General features: G+C 52.9%; 1 protein-coding gene across 6 annotated transcripts; it reads left to right on the plus strand.

Moving 5' to 3' along the window:
- The first annotated feature begins 3,220 nt into the window (after nucleotides 1-3,220).
- Nucleotides 3,221-23,238, plus strand: FGR (FGR proto-oncogene, Src family tyrosine kinase). Of its 6 annotated transcripts, XM_027519136.1 has the most exons (14): nucleotides 3,221-3,431; nucleotides 6,541-6,702; nucleotides 11,070-11,132; nucleotides 12,103-12,332; nucleotides 12,806-12,908; nucleotides 13,677-13,775; nucleotides 17,317-17,420; nucleotides 17,878-18,027; nucleotides 18,708-18,863; nucleotides 18,979-19,158; nucleotides 19,931-20,007; nucleotides 20,243-20,396; nucleotides 21,234-21,365; nucleotides 21,474-23,238. In XM_027519136.1, the coding sequence occupies exons 4-14, from the start codon at nucleotides 12,113-12,115 to the stop codon at nucleotides 21,680-21,682; spliced, it is 1,584 nt and encodes a 527-aa protein (XP_027374937.1). In that variant the 5' UTR covers nucleotides 3,221-3,431; nucleotides 6,541-6,702; nucleotides 11,070-11,132; nucleotides 12,103-12,112; the 3' UTR covers nucleotides 21,683-23,238. The 6 variants fall into 6 exon arrangements, with proteins under 6 accessions (XP_027374937.1, XP_027374904.1, XP_027374930.1 ...); XM_027519103.1 differs by lacking the exon at nucleotides 6,541-6,702 and having other exon boundaries at nucleotides 12,100-12,332; XM_027519129.1 differs by lacking the exon at nucleotides 6,541-6,702.
- Nucleotides 23,239-23,273: the final 35 nt, after the last annotated feature.

A 23,273-nucleotide genomic window follows, 5' to 3' on the forward strand; every position in this document is an offset into this window, starting at 1 on the left:
TGACTCTATGCAACCCTGCGGACTGTAGCCCGCCAGGCTCTTCTGTCCAGAATTCAGAATTCCTCTGAATTCTCCAGGCAAGAATACTGGAGTGGGTTGCTATGCCCTCCTCCAGGAGATCTTCCTGACTCAAGGACTGAACCCACATCTCTTATGTCACTGGCATGGGCCCGCAGGTTCTTTACCATGAGCACCACCCGGGAAGCCCGCTGGGCCTCGTTAGTGTTCTTGGAATCTGGGAGCTGTCACCCTGTCTGTCTGGCAGGTGTTTTTTCTCCTCCACACCCAGAAAAGGTAGATAGTTTGATTGCTGCAGGTCTGGGGCTTTCCAGGCAAGCACCCTGGGGGGTGAGGGGCGTGGCAAAGGGGCACCACCACAACTGACCACAGAATCCAATATGGTTGAAAACAGAAGCAAGAGCAAGAGTGATGGCTGGATGGGAAATGGATAGGAGTGCTCAGCTACTTGCTGGCCCTTGGTTTTTAGTTTTGATATCAGTTTTCAGAATTTATTTAAAGGAACGTGCAAGCATGGGAACTACAACCACTAATGACAGTGAGAGAGGGTGTTCAACAGGCCCCTCCTATGGCCTCTGTGTCCTGCGCCCATCGTGGGGAGCAAGTGCCACACGGAGGGCAAGGACTGGACCTGACTCCTGTTCGAGCCTCTACCTACCACCCAGCCTGGCACGGGCTAGTGACGGGGAAAGTTGAGTTTGATTGGCTGAATGAAAGAAGGACAGCAAACACTTTATACAGCGCTTACTATGTACAGGTCACTAGTACATATGCACAAGTCACTTGCTAGGTACGAGCACGCTGATTTCTCCCAAGACTCCTGGAAGGTAGACCCCCCCATTTTACAGATGAAGAAACAGAAGCACAGAAAGCTAAAATAACTTGTCCAAAGTCATGGAGCTAGAAAGAGGCAGAGCTGATCTACAGACCAGGCAGTCTGGGCCCAGAGAGTCCGTATTCCTCATGACCAGGATATTCTGAATGGATGAATGAGAGTCATAGAATCGGCTTATCTCTGTCCTGGGTGAAGCCAGGTATCTCTTGAGGCCAGAGCCCAGATCTGGTCAAGAGAGAGCCAAGTCAACCAACAATGAACTGAGAACTACTCTGTTCTAGATTCTGACAACTGCCATGAAGGAGACAAACTCGGTGCTAAGGGCAAGAATAAAGGGACCTCCTTAGATGACGTGGTCAGGGAAGGCTTCTCTGAAGAGGCAGCACTTCAGGTAAAGGATAGAAAGGAGCCAGTGCTGTGCAAACAAGGGAAAGAGTGTTCTAGGAAGAGGAAACTGCATATAAGAAGATCTTGAGGCAAAAAGTCAATGTATTCTAGGAACTGAAAAAGATTGCAGTGTGACTGAAGAGGAAGAGGGCCCAAAAGGAACTTAAGAGGTGGGTAGGGGCCACAACTCTTCCGAAGCCACGAAAAGGGTTTGGATTTAGTTATTTTTCGCTATTATTGAATTGTATTTTCTTTATTCTAAGCAGAATGGGAAGTAAGCCATTTGAGTTGGGTTTTTTAGTTTGTTTGATTTTTTGCCATTAGTGTTTTAAGCAAGGAACTTATGTGGTCTGATCTGTATTTTAAAAGCAACAGTTCTGTTCTTCCATTCATTTGGATAGTCAGTCATTGATTCTTCGATATTTTCATTTGTTCTTTAATTCTTACATTCATTTATTTTTTCACTGGACTTTCATTTGTTTGCCTGCTAGTTCCTTTGCTTCTTGATTGACTCATGCACTCCTGTACTCAGAGAACCTGCCTCTCTGTGCCAAACCTTGCCCGGACTCCAGGGGCCTTGCCAAGAGCCAGACACAGTCCTTGCCCTTGAGAAAAACATATCCCACACCCCACACCCCACACCCCAGGAACCAGTGGTCACCAAGCAAATGATGCTGAGTGTTCTGCTGGAGATGAGAAGCCAGACCTTGAAGGATGACAGAGCCTGATAGATTGGCGGGGCGGGGGGGGGGGGTCCCCAGGGGAAGGGACCAGTGCCTTCATGTCTATGGTCCCTAAGCCTGACACCTGACCAGCAATGATAAATATCTGTTTGTTAACTGAACAGGTGGGACAATGGTCAGGCAGGAAGTACTTGATGGTGTCCAGGAGGTGATAGTGTCCAGCCAAGGTGAAGCCACCCTCCACAAGTCCCTGCAACTCTAGTTCCTCCCCTGTGCCTTCTTCCCCACTCTTCCTCCAATAAGAAAGGCATTCTTACCTGTACCCTTCTGTTCTCTGCTGCCCCGCAATCATATTGAGACACACCTGAACACAGGCATGTGCACAGGCATTCACAGCCATCCCTGCTCACACACAGAAACACACATGCCTACATAATGCGTCCCTGTTGTTGATTCCAAAATTGCAGTCATCGTGTTCATTGCCTACAACCACACACTCACACATCTGTGCTTACGCCCCCTCCCGGCCTCCCCACCATATCCCAACACACATACTGCACCAAACAGCCCTCCCACACACATCTCATCCTCTTCTGACAAGAGAGATTGTTGTGGTCCTGGTTGAAGGCTGAACCCCAGGTTGAGGGGAGGGGCATCGAACCCTACTAGTTGGAAAGGCTAGAACTATTGTGATAGAAATTGCTATACTTAGTTTTTCTAAAAGTTGGGGGGTCGAGGGAGGCTGACACCTTCTTGTTTGCTCAGTGTAGCGGGATGACTGATTCCTTTGAAAAGCAAAGAAGGGTCTTCTGCTGCTCCTTGCTGTCCTAGAACCTCTCCAGTGCCCAGTCTCCAAGGATGGCAGAGCATGGTGACTGAAGACCAAGTGGCTCTAATAACAGCAGCCTTGGGTCAACTGGCTGTGAGAACTTGGGTTAAGGCCTGTCCTGGTGTGGTCCTCGAGTTTTCTCAGTTGCAAAGGCCAGAGAGCAGAGCAGTGGTGGAGAAATGCCCCCTCTTAACCTCAAATGCAATAATTCTAAATGAGCAGGTGCTTCTGGGTGTGAGGAACCTGCCCCTTTGAAGGGGGTCTCCGGGAAGTCTGTGCTAAGGGTTCAGGTCTGGGGAGAGGAGCCGGGGTGGGGTCGGGGGTCCGGGGGAGGCCTGGGAAAGCTGAGCAGCGGTAACTCAGGGGAGGTGGGAAGCGGGGGCGGGAGGGCCTGGGATGTGAGGGCCCCTCCCCGCTGCCGCCGGGCAGCTGGCTTGGGGCTGGGGCGTGACTGCAAATTCTCCCCGTCGCCACCGCCACCGCGCGCGCTGCCGCGGCTGCAATAAGAGAAGTCCGAGAAGTCCGAGGCGGCTTCCTCCTCCCTAACCAGAGGGGGCCGCGGTCAGAGGCGAGCAGCACCCCCGTTTGCTCGCCCCCACCCCTGTCGGCACTCGTGGCTGCTGGGAGCCCCGGCCGGCTAGCCCCGGGGTCAGTCAGAAGCGGTCTCGCCTGGGACCAGGTAGGAGCCGTCGGGGGAGCTGGAAGGGCCGGCGGTGCCCCGCCCCCAGTCCCTTCGTGGCTGGGAAGAAAGGGGGACGTGGGGTGCGGAGAGGAACCCCTAAACTTGGGGAGGAGAGCTGAGGGAGTTGAAGGCCAAAGGGTCCTCACCCCGAAAAGGACATAAGAAGGAAAACGGAGGAACCCTGGAAAGTGAAAAACTGATACAATTTGGGGAGAGGGCTGAGGGAAGGCGGGGAAAGTAGACTAAAAGGATCTGGTGGGAACCTGCAAAGACGAAGCTGGGAAGGGGCTGAGTCGGAAGAGGGAAACTGAGGGGATCCCCAAAAGGGTCTGGGTTGAGAAACTAAAAGGGACCTTGAAAGTGAGAATCTGGGGAGAAGCTGAAGGCTCTGGAAGAGAGGAACGACTTTTAGGTGGGTGGGGAGGGGGTCTGCCAGAAAGGAGTCAAGGAAAACCGTTTCTGGAGGACGCGGAATGTGGGTCGCAATCCCGAGGGTCCAGGAAGTCCCTCTATCCGGAATCGGCAGAAGTCGGAGGTGGGGTGAGGCCAGCGGCCGGGAGGGGAGGGGAGGCTGTCACAAGCGCCCCCCTAGACGCTCCAGCCTCGCACAGGTGGGCGGGTTCCGGCTGGCGAGGGGAGTCCTGCAACGCTCAGGAGGCGTGGGTCCTGGTTTCCTGGGGAAGTCCCCGCCCTCGGCAGGGATGGGCCTCTCTGGGTGCCCCCTCCCCGCCCGCAGCGGCGATCTCGGTCCACGTTCCTCGGGATCCGGGAATTGCTGGCCGCCCCGACGGAAATCCTGCCTTTGACCGCGATTGCCGGGAGGGGCTGTCTCCATGGTAACAAGAGGGCGGAGGGACCGAGCCCAGCGCTGGGCTGCCTCGGGGCTCAACGCCCGCGCTACCCTCTGTGGTCTCCTCCCCCGCCCCCATTTTGAGTCCTTAGTTCGGGGCGAGCTGCGGGGCAGAGGAGTAAGGCGAGGATGTGCAAGTGTTCAGGGATTGGGAAGGTGGGGGATCTGCAATCTCCAGGTCTTAGCCAGACTGGAACCTTGATTGCTGTGTGACTTTAGGCAAATTATGGGGCCTCTCTGGGCCTTAACTTCCTCATTTGCATTATGTAGGAAATTATCCCTGCCCCTACCCAGCTTCCATCCCCCAGCTTATCCCCAGTCGTGGGACTCGGGTGCACTAAGCAGTTTCCCCCACCCCCACTCCCCACCCGACCCGGTGTCCTGGGGGCTAGCCTCTTCAGTTTCTCATAAGTATAGAGTTGGACCACAAAGCCTGACAGGGCCTCCAGGGACCAAAACACAGGTGACTTCTTATAAAATAAATATTTGTGGGTCTGTTGAGGCCCCATACTGGGAAAGTCAGCCGATTTGAGACTGTCCTTGACCCTCCCCCTTATTTATTTTTATTTTTTTGGTGATTTTGTGTGTGTTTATGGTATAAACACTGGTTTGTCAGCAAGTTTTGCTCTTCTCAATTCCAAATAATGCAAAGTTCAAGAATATGCATTTTATTGAAACTTCATTTTCTTTTTTTAAATTGTTTTATTAAAAAAAAAAATGTTTGGTCATGCTGCGCGGCACGTGGGATCTTAGTTCCCCAACCAAGGATCGAACCCATGCCTCCTGCATTGGAAGCGTGGAGTCTAAACCTCTGGACTGCCAGGGAAGTCCTGAAACTTCATTTTATTGAAACCAGTGATCCCTGAGTCTTTTAATATCCTTCCGTTTTTGAGTGTGGTGGTGGGAGAGTGAGGCTCTGTTCCCACTTCTCAGATGGGAAGATGGAGGTTCGGGAGTGAATAACTGACAGGTCAGCAGTAGGGACCCAGAAGCTGGGCATCCTGTCCCTGATGTGGTGAAGGATGTAGACAGAACTGAAGCCTACATTCCCTCCTTATCCCTATCAAATTCCGTTGCCCTCTGGAGAGGAGAGGGGAGCCAGGGGGGCAGTGGTGAAAGAACATATGGGTTTCCTGGGCTGTGTGGCTGGTTCTTGCTTTCCAGTGGGTGTGAAGCTGTGAGTGAGGGTGGAGAGTGTTTTTGAGTATGGTTTGGGCTTTGAGTGAATGAGCTTGAGCGTGTGAGCATGTGTGTGGGTGTTTGGGTGTTCTCTGCAGCCACCTGGGGCTGTGGCAAAGGAAGTGGCCAGACCTTGGCAGGATGGGTAGGGGGACCTCAGGGCTGGGGAAAGAGGACCCAGAGCCCTTCCTGCACAGAGTCAACCAGGCTGGCCTCTGACCAGACCTGGGGAAGGGGACTGCCTGTCTGAGCGTGCTATGAAATTCAGACTCCTACTCCCTCAGTTCCCCCTGGACCAACTCATGGCTTTCCATCCCCCGAGAATCTCAAGTCCCTCAAGATCTCTATTTTAGAGGCTAGTGGGTAGGTTTTCAGCAACCGATGAGAAAACACTTTTACCCACAAGAAGTGGAGAAAATTCAGCTGACACGGTGAGGACCCTGTGGAGGGGAAAGCCAGTGAGGGCCCTTCCCTCACCCCCACACACTGGCCTTACCAAAGTGATAGAATCGGAGCCGGCTGTGTCTTCTTAGCCCCTGGGTGTTAGGGGTAGGGGTGATAAGGGCCTGAGTGATGTGAGGTGGTTGGAGGTTCTATGAGAGATGAAGGCCTCAGTGAGGGAGATGGAGGCTCAGGAAGGGCACTGGAGCCAGGGAGGGGTGGAAGGTCTCAGTGAGGAATGGAAGCCTTCATCAGAGGGCCAGGCCTTGGTGAGGATGGGGTGCGGTGAGCCTGAGACTTGGGCCTGCCCACTGGGCCAGCCTGAAGCCCTGAGGAGAAGCCGGAACTCTTGCTGGATGGTGGTTTCCTGCCCCTGTTCAGTCCCAGTTCCCTTTTGGTGAAATCCCCCAGGCGGCTGGGCCGGCTCAGCCCTCCCACCTCACCCTGAGCACTTCTCTTTCTTCTCTGCCTTGTCACTTCTCCTCCCTTGGCCCTGGAGGGGGCTTCCTCAAGGGGAGGGACCAGAAGTGAAAGTTCGACGAGCAACTACAGTGCTCCCGGTGCTTTCAGGGGCTTGACCGCAATTGAGGCTCAGGAGCAACCCCAGGAGGCAGAGATCTGATTCCTATTTTCTAGGCGAAGAAACTGCAGCTCAGCGAGAAGTGAAGCAACCTGCCCAATGTCTCAAGTCGGGTAGAATTTGAGCTCAAACCAGTCTCCAGATCCTACAGATACTTGGCAGAAGTCAGGGGGGAACAGGACATCCTGTGTCTACATCAAAGCCCTGATGTAGTGTTGGCAAGTATAGACCAAAGAAAGGATGGGTGCATCTGGGGCTCCTATGTCCAGGAGGAGGGGTGGGAGGGGGGCAGGTTCTCCGCTTTATGGCCAGCTGCCATATATATGGCAGGGGTGGTATGATCAGTTGTCTGGGGACTGGGTAGGAAATATGACATTCACCAATCAAGGAGAGCGTGACCCCCCTGCTCAGGCTTTGGAGAGCACAGCTGGGAACAGAACTCTGTACTTGAATTAATAGTCCTGGCTTTGAATCCCAGGTCTGGCTGTTTGACCTCCAGCAACTCACTTCCCCTCTCCACACGAGAGAGGTAGACTGATAAATCTTCCCTGAGGGCCCTTCTAGCTTTGCTGTTTGTGGTTCTCAGCCTCCCTTAACCACACTGGCCAAGAGCCTTCCCAATAACTGCACAGAAGATACAGATGCAAAAACAGATGCTCAGAAGGCTGATGTCATCCAATTAAGGCCCCAAAACTTGGGAGGGCCACACAGAGGGAGAGATGCTGAAGGTGGGAACACCATGGTCCAGGATTGGACCTCAGTTCTGACATCTACAACCTGATCTTGACCCAGATCAGACTTTAGAAGCCAACTCCTGTCAACCAGATGTTCAAGAGACCTGTTTATTAACAGATTCAAGTCCCTGCAGTGACCAGAATGCTTGTGGTGGGTCTCTGAGCCACTCCCTTTGTAAGCAGGCAAAGGGAGAAAAGAGACTTGGATTCAGATTCTAAGGGCTATTGAAAATCAGTGGTTGCTGAGAGACCCTGGGCAGGTCACTTCCCCTTCACTGGGCTATAATGAGGATTCAGGGTGTGTAGCACAGGGCTTGGCACTCTGTGGGGGCTCGTGAGGGTACATAACTGTATTGCTTTCACGGGGACTTCAAAATACAGCAGTGCTTATGATGGACTTTGGAGCCATATTGATTGGGGTTGTGTTTTAGCTTCCCCTTATTCGCTGTGTAGGTAGTCTTTGGGAAGTTATTTAACACTTTTGTGACTCGGTTTCATTATCTGTAAAATAGGGGTAATAATAAAACCTACCTCACAGGGTCACTAAATGAAATCAGTCATGGGACTTGTTTGACACTGTGCCAGGCACAGAGTGAAGTGAAGTGAAGTGAAAGTCACTCAGTCATGTCCAACTCTTTACAGTCCCATGGACTGTAGCCTGCCAGGCTCCTCTGTCCATGGAATTGTCCAGGCCAGAATACTGTAGTGGGTGGCCATTCCCTTCTCCAGGGGAATCTTCCCAACCCAGGGATGGAACCCAGGTCTCCCGAATTGCAGGTGGATTCTTTACTGTCTGAGCCACCAGGGAAGCCCCAGGCACAGAGTAGGTGTTTAATACTTTAACGTTTTAAAACTAATAGCTATTTGCCTTCCCACCCGCTTCCCCAGACTTCTAGGAAGTCAAATTATGCTCCTAGGCATTGGTGGCTTGTAGCTGAGATGACAGCTAGCCGAGGACAAAGATTCCTGGGGGCTGTTTTCATGCAGATGCTGAGCAGAGAGGACCCTCTGCGTTCCCTTTCTCTTTTTTCTGTCTTTGTCTCTTTAGTTCTCTCTGTCTCCACCCTCTCTTTCTCAGTCTCTGTCCGTCCGTCTCTCTGTCTCTCATTTCAGTCTCTATTTGTCTCTTTGTTTCTTTCCGGCAGTGCTGTGCTGGAGCCAGCTACCTAGTACCGGCCCTGGGGAGCTGATTCTGCAAATCTCTTTCCAGCCCAGCGTTCAGCAAGTCACTTCAGTAACTTGAAATCGGCCATGGTGGGAATATTTACACCATGGAAATCAGCAAATGCTACAAATCTGGGCCTTTTTATTCCCCTGTTTAAGAGTCAGTATACCAGCACAGCATCACCCCTGCCCCCTCTGCCCACACGGTCAGCCTTGCCAGAGCTCTCCCTCTGCCTCTTTCTTGGAGGGTCTCTGGACCCCCTCCCCATTCCAGGCTTGCAGAATTCCGGGATCCCCTTAGGCTGACTTTTAAAGATGGGGGTAACATGTACCTGTGTATTGTTGGAAGTGGCGGCATCATGTCTAATGGGAACTCAAGAGATTGTATAAGTTTGAAACTCTTATCGAGAGGAGCTCTGTGTGGGTCTGTGACTGGGGGAGGGGAGGACTACATATATCTCTGGGTTTCCCAGTGGAGGCTCAGTACACCTGTGTGTGCTTGAAGGAATGGCTGGAATCCTCTGTGTCTGTGACCAGGCAGTGGAGAGAAGTGGTTCAGATCCTGGAACCAAGGGCCAGGATACCTCATCTGTGCGGCCTTGGGCAAGTTTCTAAACCACTCTGTGCCTCGGATGCCTTTGCATTAATAATAATTCTTAACCTCGTAGAGTTGTCGTGAGGATAAAATGAGGTAATATGAATAAGGTGTTTAATGCAGTGGCTGACACAGAGGAAGGCTATAATGGGAGAGGCTCTGTGTGTGTGTGTGTGTGTGTGTGTGTGTAGATGGGTGAAGGCTGAAGGTGTGTGTCTGTTCATAGATGTCTGTGTCTGTGAATCTGTACAGAGGAGCTCAGAGAGTCCATGTGAGGCACTGTTGTGTAGCTGAGGTGGCGGGGGTGTCTGAGAATGTGTTGGGAGGGCTCTGTGCCATCTGAGATGTGCGTGTGTCTTCCTGTGAGAAGACCTCCATTCTCACCCTGTAGGTTGTGTTTTCCTCTTACCCCCATCTGTCCCCTGAGTGCCTGAAATCCCCTCCCTTGGCTCGAGATGCCCCTCCTCCACCTCTGCGTCTATTCTCTCCCTGAGCCTAACCAGCCCTGTAGCACCTTGGAGCCCTTCAGACAGTGGCTTCACCCCAGGGGAGGGGTCCTGAGGTCCTGAGGTGAAGACCTCCTCAATGGCTTGGTGAACAGGGGCTATTTTGGAGCTCAAACCACAGCCCGCCTCATAGTTCACCACATGGGTGTCACCCCCTACACATACACGGGAGAATGGTTGCAGCGGAGCATGAGACAGGCTGGTGGGTCTAAAGTGGGGATCACAAGGCACTGATGTGACAGAGCCATCAGCCAAGCAGCTAGATCCAGTGGATCCAGGAAGGCTTCCTGGAAGAGGTGAGTGGTGCTGGCTGGACAGGTGGGGCAGGACCCACAGAGAGAAGAAGGAGGGTATCTGTAAAGGGAACGGAACTCGGGAGTCGAGAAAGGCAAGGCGGGACACCTGTCCTGAGGGTCCTCTGGGAGAAATGAAGGCACACAGGGTTAGCCCCACCCTATCGCTCACATCCGGAGAAGGCAATGGCATCCCACTCCAGTACTCTTGCCTGGAAAATCCCATGGACGGAGGAGCCTGGTAGGCTGCAGTCCATGGGGTCACTAAGATTCGGACAAAGACTGAGCGACTTCACTTTCACTTTTCACTTTCATGCATTGGAGAAGGAAATGGCAATCCACTCCAGTGTTCCTGCCTGGAAAATCCCAGGGACGGGGGAACCTGCTGGGCTGCCGTCTATGGGGTCGCACAGAGTCAGACACGACTGAAGTGACTTAGCAGCAGCAGCAGCAGAGCTCACATCTGAGGAAGTCGAGCCCTTTCCCCGGCAGTTCCTCTCTGAGTGTTGCAATGGCAGAGTTTCTGGCAGGGCGTGGAGAGCCCTTGCTCAATGACCTGCCTGCCCTGTCACTCAGAAGACACAGCTACCGGGAAAGCCTTGGCTCCCTTGGGGGCTTCCCAAGGGACCTGGTGGTCCTGACTTCTGACCTGGGCCTTTCCATGGTGTGGAACAAGCTCTGGAGGTATGTGTCCACCTTCCCCGGCTATTCAATGTAGTCCTGGGGTTGCTGGGGTTTACCCAGACCAGGAGGGGTGCCAAGGCAGAGCTCAGAGGGAGGGCTTGGTTTTAGGAGACAGTGACCAGAGGCCTAGGGGGAACTGAACAGGGCTGACAGAAGTCCTGTTAGAGACCTGGGTCTAACCCAGAGATGTGCATACGTGAGTGTACGAGTCTGTTAGCCTGAGCAGGCAACCTGTGTGCACGTGCGCGTGTGCGCGCTGCCGTGTACCGGAGCTTGGGCTGGTGTGCGTTAGTTGTGTTGCTGTGTGCTGGTGCTGCTGAGCCCACTCACGCAGGGGTGCGCTGTGAGTGTCGCGGGTGACTGTGCTGCCGTGTGTGCTGCTCATGTGTTGATGTGTCAGATGGAGATGAGTGTGAGAGGGCTGGTGTGGGTGGTGGGTCTTGTGTGAGGTCTTTAAGTGAGCCATGGAGGCCAGGAGGAAAAGGAAGGAGGAGTCCTGTCGGGGCAGAGCCCAGGCCCCTGGCTTCCCTGGAGAGGACGGGTGTGGGCATCTGGCCGCCAGAAGCCTGGCAGGGACTTCATCTTCCGTGTCCTCTGTCCTGCCCTCAGGTCTCCGGCCCCTCCCAAGGACCATGCCACAGCCCCACTGACGCAGGAGTAGAGGCCTGAGGGGTGAGTGGGGGCTGAGGGCTCCCCGGGTCAGGAAATGGGGTGGCGGTGGCCTTTCTGGGCCCCACAATTCCTCACAGCCCCTTCTTCCTACAAGGGCCCTGTTGCTAGGTAACAGATGGGGGAGCGAGAGTGAGGCAGCTTGAAAGGCCAGAGGCTGGACCCACGACAGGAAATGGCCTTGATCCCCCTCTGCAGGGACTCTCCAGGTGCAGGCACACAGCCCTCACACACACTCACACATAAACATGCATCGACACACAGACATGCGCACTTGCACAGACATGCACATACCCACACGGACTGACGCAGACCTGCACACACAGATACACACACGCAGGCAGGCACAAATACTCCCACACAGGGCTACATGCATGGTCATGACACACAGATGCACTCACTCACACACACCTGCAAACACAGAGACACACACATACATGCTGATACAGAAACGCATGCATATGGACACATTCCAACAGACATGAGCACACAGAGTCATTTCATACAAGAACGTCCACACACTCACACACACACAGACACAGACATTCACAAAGAGCTGCCTAGACACACACAAAGACATGCACCCACAAGCAAACTCACCAATACTAAGAGACACATGAAAGACACACACACACACACACATGCAAGCACTCTGAGGGGGGTCATAGAAACCCAACACACTGAAGCAATAGGAGGCAAAAACATATAAATAAACACAGAAACATCTCGAAACAGAAAACCAGTCCTGTGGAGGAGATATATACTCTCCAGAAACACTAAAGCAGCTGCGGGGGTGGACAGAATGGTGACCCTGCCCCGCTTTGTCCCTCACTTAGGGAGGACTTCCTCCCCCCAAGCCTGAGTGAGGCAGCTGCACGCCTCTGCACGCTGTATGTCAGTGGCGTGCAGGTGTGCCTAGGGTGGCATGTCTCACATGGACCCCTGAGTGAAGCATGCACCCCTTCTATAGCAGGGCACCTGGCATGGGCTGTGTGTTCTGCAAGAAGTTGGAGCCAGGGGCCAAGGAGGATGGTGGCCTAGAAGGGGACTTCAGGAACTATGGGGCTGCAGACCGCTATGGCCCCGACCCTACTCAGAGCCGGCCTGCATCTTCCTTTTCCCACATCCCCAACTACAACAGCTTCTCCCCTCAGCCCGCCAGCCCCGCCTTCCTCGATGCGGGCACCATCCGGGGCATCTCAGGTGAGTCCAGAGGGCTGGAGGCAAGCCCTGACTGGACCCTCACAGGACCTCAGGGGAGAAGAGGCTTGGCCTTGTCCTTCGGAGCCTCCAGGATGACTTGGGAGACACAGCCCTGCTTTTAGCGCACAGTCTGAGGGAGCCCGTCCAGCCCTACCCTCAGAAACTTCCATCTGAGGGGCAGACAGAGCTCTGTTCCCCGTCTGACAAAAGGACTCCGAAGACAGTTACCAGTGGGATGTCTGCTTGGTCGGGAAGAGCAGAAGGGACTCGCAGGGAGCCCCCAAGGGAGGAGGGATGAGCTCGATGGTGTGTGTCCTGAATCCATGGGGTCCAAATCAGAAATCCACTGGATTCCAAAGACCTTTGATCTCCAGGGCACTGCCGCAGTGGGGAGGCAGAGTGCCTGTCTGAGGAACAGGACTCCGGGGGTGCAGCTTCCGGGGGCCCCCTGATGAGTAACCCTGACTCTGCAGGGATTGGGGTGACCATGTTCATCGCCCTTTATGACTATGAGGCCCGAACGGAGGACGATCTCACCTTCACCAAGGGCGAGAAGTTCCACATCCTGAACAACACGTAAGTGATCGGGCCTCCCCAGCTCAGGACCCAGAGAGGAATCTTACTGGTCCTTGTTCTCAGGAAACGCCAGTCTAACTGGAGAAGGAGACATGACAATAACAATGTCTGGGTAACTGCTACTATGTAGGGGAAGCCTGAGGAACTATGGGCACGGAAAGAACACCAACCACGGCCTCTAGGGTAGCAGTGATCAGGGCAGCCTTTCTGGAGGAGAAGATTTCTAAGCTGAGACTAGAAAAACAAAGAGACATTGAAAGAAGAGGTGACAAAAAAGGAAGAGAGTTAGAATGAAACTAAATGATGACTTCTGGAAACCACCAAGTGGTTCAGATTAGGAGGGTCATAAAGTCTGAAGTGCGGAACAGATCCTGGAGGACTGGGTGGGAACAGAGTCCGCAGGGCTTTTTAAGCCATCTTGAGGAGTCTGGATTTTATCAAGAAGGAAATGTAGCCATTGGAGGGGTTTTTAATGGGGAAGTGACCTAGTTAGCTGTTCACTGCCTGCCCAAACCCCAGCCCAGCTGAGGTGCCAGAAAAGAATGCCAGGAGGCCCAGATGTCCCCACACATACTCCTTCTGCGGGGAAAAGCTCCCAGGGCAGCTGCAGTGGCTGGGGGCAAAACAGGCAAAAGCCCTGGGGGTGGTGTGTTCCAGGTGAGGGGTTGGCAGGGCCAGTGTTCGCCTGATCTTTGACGTGACCCTGCCTGGCCCCATGGTGCCCCAGGGGCTAGGTTGCCAACGAAACCCTCTGTTCTGTGTCTCCAGCGAGGGTGACTGGTGGGAGGCTCGGTCCCTCAGCTCTGGACACACTGGCTACATTCCCAGCAACTACGTGGCCCCCGTGGACTCCATCCAGGCTGAAGAGTGAGTAAGGTGGGGGGACGCCAGCCTTAAGGGCAGGGCTCTGGAGTCCAGATTCAAGGCCACTCTTGAGCAAGTCGCAGCTACACTCTGAGCCTGTCTCCTTATCTATAATCCAGTAAGGTCATTGTGAGGATACGAGAAGATAAGAGAGATGATACTAATAGTAGGTAATATTATCCAGCACGTACCATGTTCTGAGCATTATTCAGAGTGCTTTCTGTGTATTAACAAAGTCAGAAACTAATACTATACTGGTTTACAAATGAGGAAACTGAGGCAGAGAGAAATTAAATATCTTGCCCAAGTTCACATGGCTAGTAAGTACGTGGAGCTGGTATTTGAACCCAGTTAGTCTGGCTACATTTGCTAAACGTTATTTATTTATGAAAGTGAAAGTCGCATAGTCGCATAGTCGTGTCCAGCTGTTGGCGATCCCTTGGACTATAGCCTGCCCGGCTCCTCTGTCCATGGAATTCTCCAGGCAAGAGTACTGGAGTGGGTTGCCATTTCCTTCAACCCAGGGACTGAACTCGGGTCTCCTGCATTGCAGGCAGATTCTTTCCCAACTGAACCACTAGGGAAGCTATATATAGATATATATTCTCTCAGCGATAACAACTATGTATGAGCTTTTTAAAACACTGGGAAGTGCTAAACACATAGAAGGAGACATTACTTAGAATTAATTCTGTTAAGCAATCAGAGAAATATCATTTTTTAATACCCTGATGAAATTGAGATACTGTGATGGGTACTTTACATACTTGATTCATTTAATTCTCTGTGGACACTATTATTATCCCATTTTAAGGATGAGGAAACTGAGGTTCACAAACACTTTTTAATCTAGCTTCACATATACATCCATATATAGGAAAAGTAGAGATTGGAGAGACCTCAGAGTGGGAGTCGCCAGGACTTGGTGACTGATTTGCTGCTGGGCTGTGGGAAGTGAGAAGGATCCAAAGTGACCCACAGGCTTCTTATGGAGCCAAGTAGGTGCTGTTTGCTAAAGTGGGGGAACCCAGGAACAGGTACAAATACATGAGAAGGGGCTTGTGAGGTTGAATTCATGGAGAGGAACACCCACAATTAGGTCAGCAGTTAGATTGGGTGTGCTTTGCATGAGAGCTGCCCAGCCCATGCTAAGGCATGTGCCTGCATTAGCCCAGAAAAGGGGCATCCTTTTCTAACTAGCACTGAGATTCCTTAGTTTGTTGGCTGTGGCTTTTGCAGAGGTCATACCTGGGCTGGGGTGGAAATTCAGGACTCTTCAGAGGAGAAAGAATCATCAGAGCTGCACAGAGGTGTGAAGGAAGAAAATGAAAGAGACTGGTCCTAGGACCCAACTCTGGAAAAAGCCGGGCGTGAGGGAGAAGGAGCTGTTGGCAGACCAGGCCAGGCCGAGTCAGAACAACCAAGAAGGCAGCGGGGAGGTTTCAGGAAACAAGAGAGGGAATGTCAGAAGCTGCCACTGGATTTGGCAACAGGGTTGACCTTGGTGAGACATCCCTCCGCATGAAGTGAGGGTGGAGGCCAGACAGCAGAGCCTGGGAGGGAGTGGGAGGTGAGGAAGCAGAGACCCAAGTGCGAAGGGCTTTTTCAAGTGAAGGAAGGTGCGAGATACAGCAGAACGTTGGTGGTAAGATAGAACTTAGAATGGTTTCCTTTGGGGAAAGAAGAAGTGTGGCCACATGTAGGGGCTGGTGGGATGGAGAGGAGGCAGATGGGGCTGGTCGGTGGGGGAGAGGTGTCCCTGAGCAGAGGCCAGTGGACGGGCTCCAGAGCTCAAATGGCAGGAGGCCTTCATCTGGAGAGGGTGATAGGAGGCTTCTTGGAGGAGAGGAGGTGATGAGGCAGGTGAGAGGTCTGGGGGTCCACATCTTAGAGGCAGTGTCGTGCAGCTCTGAGAGGCGCTCCGGGCAGCATCGTGGTTAAGAGCGCTGTCGTGGTTAAGAGTGCAGGCCCGAGAGCAGACAGCTTGGGTTCCTATTCTGGCAGCACAGCTTAAGAGCCGCGTAGCTGGGTAAGTTGCTTAACCACTAGGCATTTCAATTTCCTCATCTGTCTAGTGGGGGTTAATAACAGTACTTATTTCACAATATTGTTATAAGAATGAAATAAATACACACATGTAAGACAGCAGAGCCTGACACAGAACAGGTGCTGTTCTTGTTATGTCAATGATTAAAGAAGTAGCTAATGTCAAGGTGTGAGGAGGGGCAGAGCATTGGAAACACTTGAGAATGTGATCTGTCTACACAGCTTCTCCTTTCCCCACCCTGCCTGCCCTTCTGGGCACTACTTGCCAATGCCTTTCCTTGTTCCCCAGACTGTGCCTAGTAACCAGGTGTGGCTTGACAGTCCCAGAGTTCACTGAGACCGCCACCTCCTTTAATTTGAAAACTGTGCTCCTTTTAATTCAGCCCAAGGTGATCACAAGCCAATTTAGTGATCAAATGACACCTGAGTCTTCTGTGGCACCTGTGGTCACTTTGGCTCTCCTCCCATTGTAGTCTCACCATTGGTTCAAGGCTACAGCTCAGTCCCAGGAAGTATTACCAAGAGACAGCAGGAATGCTTGAGATCTGAGTTGAAGTTGAGACTTAGAACAACATCCAGGCTTTAGAGAGTGGAGGGAAAGCAGCAGTCAGAACTAGGCAGGAGCAGTCCAAAAGAGGGAAAAGGGGACTTCCCTGGTGGTCCAGTACTTAGGACTCGGCGCTTTCACTGCCTTGGCCTGGGTTCAATCCCTGGGGCAGGGAACTAAGATCCTGCAAGTCATGCTCTATGGCCAAGGGGGTAAAAAAAAAAAAGAAGAGTAGCAGAAAAGAGTGTTGTTCTAGATGCCAAATGAGGAAAGTGTTTGAGGAGTATGTGGAGAGAGGAATCTGAGTGACTGTGTGGGTTGGTGGGTAAAGAAGTAGGGTGGGAGGCAAAGGTTTTAGATAGAGCTCATCAGCTAGCCTTGTGGGAAGGTCAGTTCCCCTCTCTGAACCTCAAGTTCCTCATCTGTAAATGAGCCTATGGAAGGAGCTGTAGTGACCCCCTGATGAAGTCTAGCAATTTTAATTCAAGAGAAACTCAGAGAGGTGATTTCCCTAGTGGCCCAGTGAGTAAGAATCCACCTTCCAATGCAGGGGACAGGGATTCGACCCCTGGTCCTGGAGCTGAGATCCCACATGCCACGGGGGCAACTAAGCCCATGCACACAACTCCTGAGCCTGCCCTCTAGATTCTGTGAGCCCCAACTAGGGAGAAGCCCTCACAGCGAAAGGAAGATCCCTTGCAGCCAAATAAATAAGTAAGAGAGAAACCCGGAGAGTGAAGAGAAGCCTAAGCTTCACTGGGCACCTCCTGTGTGCCAGGCATGCTGTATGTCCCTGCTCTGTGATCCTCCTTGTCAGGCTGCAAATCGGGTGTGTGATCCCCTTTTCATGGGTGAGGAAAGCGAATCTTGGCTAGTGAGGTGACTTTTCCCGGGAGGCTGAGTTGGGGGTTGAGTCAGGTGTATCTGACTCTTGCTGGCCTTTCCCAACAGGTGGTACTTCGGAAAGATCGGGAGGAAGGACGCTGAGAGGCAGCTGCTCTCCCCAGGGAACTCCCGCGGGGCCTTTCTCATTAGAGAGAGCGAGACCACCAAAGGTGAGGGCTCTGCCACCGCCCACCCAATGGGGACAGCCTAGCCATTTGGGTGGGGCTAAGAGCAGTGGGCTTCCCTTGTGGTTCAACTCGTAAAGAATCTGCCCGCAATGCGGGAGACCTGGGTTCGATCCCTGGGTTGGGAAGATCCCCTGGAGAAGGGAAAGGCTACCCACTCCTATATTCTGGCCTGGAGAATTCCTGTATAGTCCATGGGGTTGCAAAGAGTCGGACACGACTGAGCAACTTTCACTTTCACTTCACTTTCAGGAGCAGTGGGGTGGGGCTTGGGTCAGGGCCAAGACTGGGACAAGGTTGGAGGGACTGAGCTAAGACAGGGATTGGGTTCAAGAGGTGTGGCCATCCAACTTCAGAGTCCCCAGCCTTTTGGGCTTCCCCAGGCTCCCAGACTGGGGCTGGTGAGGAGGAAAGCAGACCCAAAGGTGACCCTTGCCCACAGGCGCCTACTCCCTGTCCATCCGGGATTGGGACCAGACCAGAGGCGATCATGTGAAGCATTACAAGATCCGCAAACTGGACACCGGTGGCTACTACATCACCACGAGGGCCCAGTTTGACACTGTGCAGGAGCTGGTGCAGCACTACCTTGGTGAGGGCAGCCCTTCAGGCTGGCGTGCGTTTGAGATTCCTGAACCAATTGGCTGAGACTGAGGTGCCCAGGGAAGGGAAGGGGCTCCCAAAGCAATTGTGCCTGGACCGGAACTAGAACCCAGGTGTCTGGACGCCTGGCCCAGGATCCTGCTCTGTAAGTTTCCAGAGGAAACTGAGGCGTGAAGCTCTGCATGGCTGGAGAGCGCCCCCCCTAATGTCTGAGCTGAGTAAGAGACTGAATGGACCTGACTTGGAGGATGGGCTCTAGGGTGGAGGAGCAGGTTAGCATCCAACCCTGGTTTTTGCTTTGGTTGGTTAGGCCAAGCATAGCTGTGTGGAAGGGTGAAGGCTTCATGTCCACACCTTTGTCTGGAATTCCCAAGTCCATTTCCACCTGTCAGAATCCCATCTTATCCTTGGAGGCCCAGCTGGAGGCCACCTCCTATGGGAAGGCCGTCAATCCTTACAGGAATCATCTCTCCCTCCAGTGCCACCTCCTTCCCTGGCCACCAACGTGTTCACCTACTCAGTGGGCTGGGGTGCCTTCTGCCCTGGCCTGTGACCCTCAGCTGCCCTAGCGCCTTATAACTGGTCTTGGAGGCTGGGGTGGGGATGAGGAATATGTGGACCATCCTGGCCAGCCTTTGACCTTCAACTTCCCAATGCCCCACTGCCCAGAGGTGAACGATGGGCTGTGCCATCTGCTCACGGCGGCCTGCACCACCATGAAGCCGCAGACGCTGGGCCTGGCCAAGGACGCCTGGGAAATCAGCCGCAGCTCCATCACGCTGGAGCACCGACTGGGCACCGGCTGCTTCGGGGATGTGTGGCTGGGTACGGAGGTCCCGAGAGCGGAGGAAGGGGTGTGGGTGGGGGTGGGTGTGTGGAGGCCAGGGCGAGGGCTGGGGGCGGCAGGAAGCTGATCCAGACAAGCCTTTCCACGCGACAGGCACGTGGAACGGCAGCACCAAGGTGGCGGTGAAGACGCTAAAGCCGGGCACCATGTCCCCGAAGGCCTTCCTGGCAGAGGCGCAGATCATGAAGCTGCTGCGGCACGACAAGCTGGTGCAGCTGTACGCGGTGGTGTCAGAGGAGCCCATCTACATAGTGACCGAGTTCATGTGCCACGGTGAGGGGCGGGGTCAGGAGGCGGGGTCTGGGAAGGCGGGGTTTTCAGGGGGAGTCCCAGTTTTAGGTGGGTGTATCTCGGGGAGGAACCGGGGTGGCGATTTGTGAAGGGACGAGGAATGATGGGCAGAGTTCGAGTGAGGGGCCCCGGAATGAGAAAAAAAACACTGGAACTTTGGGTGGGGCCAAGTTAGATGGGGCGGGGTCTGTGCCTGGGGGCGGAGCCTCGTGGGGCGGTCCAAGACATGTGGGCAGAGTAGGGTTGTCGGTGGGAATAGGGTCTGGGCGAAATCCGTGAGGAGTTGAGGCACTTGGCGGGATCCCGAGTGGGTGTGTGTGTGGGGTTGGGGGGACACGGATCTAGGGTGAGAAGGACTGGGAGCAGGGGGCGGGGCCAAGCGAGAGAAGGCAGGCCCAAGGCTGGGAGTAGGGTCTTAACGGCTGCTTTTCTTCTTTTTTTGTTTTTAATCAACTTATTTTAATTGGAGGATAATTACTTTACAATACTGTGATGGTTTTTGCCATGCATCAGTATGAATCGACCATAGGGATACATGTGTCCCCTCCACCCTGAAGGTCCTTCCCGCCTCCCTCCCCACCTGTATCCCTTCAGGTCATCACAGAGCACCAGCTTTGGGTGCCCTGCTTCCCATATCAAACTGGCACTGGTTATCTCTTTTGCATATATGGTAATACATATATTTGGATACTATTCTCTCAAATCATCCCACCCTCTCCTTCTTGCTGCTGATTTTCCGAGTTCTTCTCCCCAGGTAGCCTGCTGGAGTTCCTCAAGGGCCCGGAGGGTCATGTTTTGAAGCTGCCCCATCTGGTGGACATGGCGGCACAGGTAAACTGAGACAGCCACCTTTATCTCTCAGAGCCCCTCCTATTATCTCCCACAAACCCCTGGGCCCTCCAGCACCTAGCCTGCTCCTGGGAGTTGCAGCCCCAACGCCTGGACCATCTGTGCGACCTGAGGCAGGACCCTGCCCCTCTCTTTGGGCCCCAGTCTGAAACAGGATTTTTCAAATAATTGCTTACACAAATACGGTGTCCTCATCTCTCTGTACCTTCGCCCCCAGGTTGCTGAGGGCATGGCCTACATGGAGCGCATGAACTATATTCACCGTGACCTCCGGGCAGCCAACATCCTCGTCGGGGAGCGGCTGGTGTGCAAGATCGCTGACTTCGGGCTGGCCCGACTCATCGAAGATGACGAGTACAACCCCCAGCAAGGTGCCTGCCTCACCCCTCCTTCTGAGAGCTCTCCAGTGCACCAAGGGGCTACCATGGGGCCCCGCCTCCTCCCAGACCATCCAGGACACTCCTGCGCTACGCTAAGTCACTTCAGTCGTGTCCGACTCTGTGTGACCCCATAGACGGTAGCTCCTACTCCGATATAACATAAAAGGCAACTCTGGGTTCAAACCCAGCTCCTCCACTTACCAGCCATGTGGCCTTGGGCAAGTCACTTAACCTCTCTGGGAGCTGTCTTTTCTCATAATGGAATTCTCAGTGAACAATCCCAATGAAAATACTCAGACAATAGATATTTATCAAGCACCTCCTATGTGCCAGGCACCTCTATAAATCTCAAGTGAAAGACCATAGCGTGTAATAGCAAAAACGCTGTAGCCAGAATGCCTGGGTCTGAATCTTAGCCACTTGGAAGTTGTATGATTTGGGCAAGTTATTAACTACTTAGTGCCACCTTTTCTTCTTCTGTACAATAAGGATAATAATAGTAAAAAAAAAAAAAATAGTAATAAAACTCACAGGGTTTTCCTGAAGGTTAAAATGAGTTAATGCATATAAATTGCTTAAAACAGTGCCTGGCACATGGTAGAGGCTATACAGGTGTGAGCTATAATCATGATGAGAATTATTACAATGTTTGCAAAGTGCCCAGCACTATACTAGACTCTTAGCAAGTTCTGGCTAGATACCAGGTCTTTCCTGTTATGCCCAGAGACCTCTGTGCTTAGGGTTCCCGTTCCCAAAGATGCCATTCTCTAATCCAGCTATTCCCAGGGATTTCCTCATTAACTTTCTCTTCTCCCTCAATCTCTCTAGGGACCAAGTTCCCCATCAAGTGGACAGCCCCTGAGGCTGCCCTCTTTTGCAGATTCACTATCAAGTCAGATGTGTGGTCCTTTGGGATCCTGATCACTGAACTCATCACCAAGGGCCGAGTCCCCTACCCAGGTTTGCTGGGGGATGGGGAGGTGGAAAGGTGGGCATGGGAAGAGCTTCCTCCTAGTTGCTTCTTCAGGAGGGGCTAGGCCCTCTGACTGACAGAGCCCTACCTTCCAGGCATGAATAACCGCGAAGTGTTGGAACAAGTGGAGCATGGCTACCACATGCCGTGCCCCCCAGGCTGCCCAGCATCCCTGTACGAGGTCATGGAACAAACCTGGCGTCTGGACCCAGAGGAGAGACCCACCTTCGAGTACCTGCAGTCCTTCCTTGAGGACTATTTCACCTCCACAGAACCCCAGTACCAGCCTGGGGATGACACATAGCCTGATTGGGCATCAACCACCTCTCTGGGGGTGCCCGCCAAGCCCTTCCTATTCCCAGGTTCCTATTTCTAGGTTCCCAGGCCTAGAACCCTATAGAGTCCTAGCATGTCAGAGCAAGCAAGTTGCTTTGGGTTCATCTAGGGCAACCTGTTCATTTTAAAGATGGGGCAAATCGAGGCTCAGAGATCATCCCTCACCCACTCTGGCCCCAAGCTCTCTCTCTCCTCTTCCCACTTAAGCCCCTACATGCCTCTAGCTTTCCTGCCTGTGCCCCTTCCCCCCAAAAAGGAAATGCTGAGATTTTTTCTAGTTATTTATAAAATTGTATATCCTCTCCCTCACTTAGCTCCTGTCCCTGGTTTCCTACCTGTCAACCCACCCTGGTCCGGACCCCCAGAATTCACCTACTCAGTTCTCTCATATCTGTAATTTACAAAAACAGGGAAAGTCTCTGTCGGATCCCTTTCCCACTGGGTGGATGCTGTAATACACGACTGGGGTCCAAGCCCAGGGTGAAGGAGAGGGTTGCTGAGGGCTCATCACCTCTCTGAATCATGTGTGTGTTTACTGATTTTGTAAATAAGAAGAGTGACCATATGAATCGTTGAGCCATGAAAATCTTTTCCTGTGGGAGGGATGGTGGTCAGTGGGAGGTGAGTGGGCCTGCTTTGGCTGCTGGAAGGAGGAGGAGGTTAGAGATAGCCGTAATGCCTGCTAATCACAGGGCACCCAAGGTGTGTTCTAGGACACCCCAAAGTCCTGAATCTCATCCTCATATGAGCTCAGGATGAACTGAGAGATGGATATAGAATCAAGTAACTGGAAATCAAAATATCCCCTTCATTACTGATGTGGCTTTCAGTCTGCATGCAGTGGTTTCACTAAGTCTTTACTTGATTTCAGCAGATTTACTGTTCATCACAGGCACCTCAGCAGAACCTCAGGCCTCCTCCACTGAGGTCAGGGGGAGGACCACAGTGGATCCTCTGCAACTCCCCAGAAGGGACAGGGGTAGGGCTGGGTGGGCAGAGGCCTGAGAGTCTAGCTCCTTGGATTTCACTTGGGACAACTCTGCCCCCAAGGGGCTTTTGGAGAGGTTTGGAGGCAGTTCTGTTAGTCACAGTGATGGGGGGGTGGGGGGGTCCTGCTGGCATGTAATGGACAGGGAGTGGGGTACTTAACATCCTGACATGTACCTGTGCAGTGAAGACTTGTCCTACCCACTGGGTTCCCCTTTGAGAAACTCCTGCAGCTGATGTGACTCTGGGTAGAAACAAGAACAGGGAATAAGGATTCCCCCCTCTCCCATCAACAAGTGTTGACCCTTAACTTACAAAAAGAATAGCCAGGGGAAAGAGTCTGGGAGCTGGGAATTACGCCCATGCTTGGCAAACAATGACTAAGTATTGGCTCTGTGAAGGGCCCTTTGCTAGGCAGGAGCCTGGGAACACAGACCTGAACAAGATCTGTCCCTGTCCTGAAGGAGTTCACAGTCAGGCTGGGGAGAAACAGTAGTAATAATAATAACTCATTTATTAAATGTCAACTGAATGCCAGATGTGTTTACGGTTATCTTTTCATTTAATCGAGT

This window comes from Bos indicus x Bos taurus, chromosome 2, assembly GCF_003369695.1.
Source record: "Bos indicus x Bos taurus breed Angus x Brahman F1 hybrid chromosome 2, Bos_hybrid_MaternalHap_v2.0, whole genome shotgun sequence".
Taxonomy (NCBI): domain Eukaryota; kingdom Metazoa; phylum Chordata; class Mammalia; order Artiodactyla; family Bovidae; genus Bos; species Bos indicus x Bos taurus.

Excerpts from the sequence above, each read along its gene's own strand:
- FGR (XM_027519136.1), top strand. The coding sequence starts at position 12,113 with ATGGGCTGTGTGTTCTGCAAGAAGTTGGAGCCAGGGGCCAAGGAGGAT. Across the intron at positions 18,028-18,707 it reads GCTGGTGCAGCACTACCTTG|AGGTGAACGATGGGCTGTGC; the intron begins GTGAGGGCAGCC and ends CCCACTGCCCAG. Across the intron at positions 18,864-18,978 it reads CTTCGGGGATGTGTGGCTGG|GCACGTGGAACGGCAGCACC; the intron begins GTACGGAGGTCC and ends TCCACGCGACAG.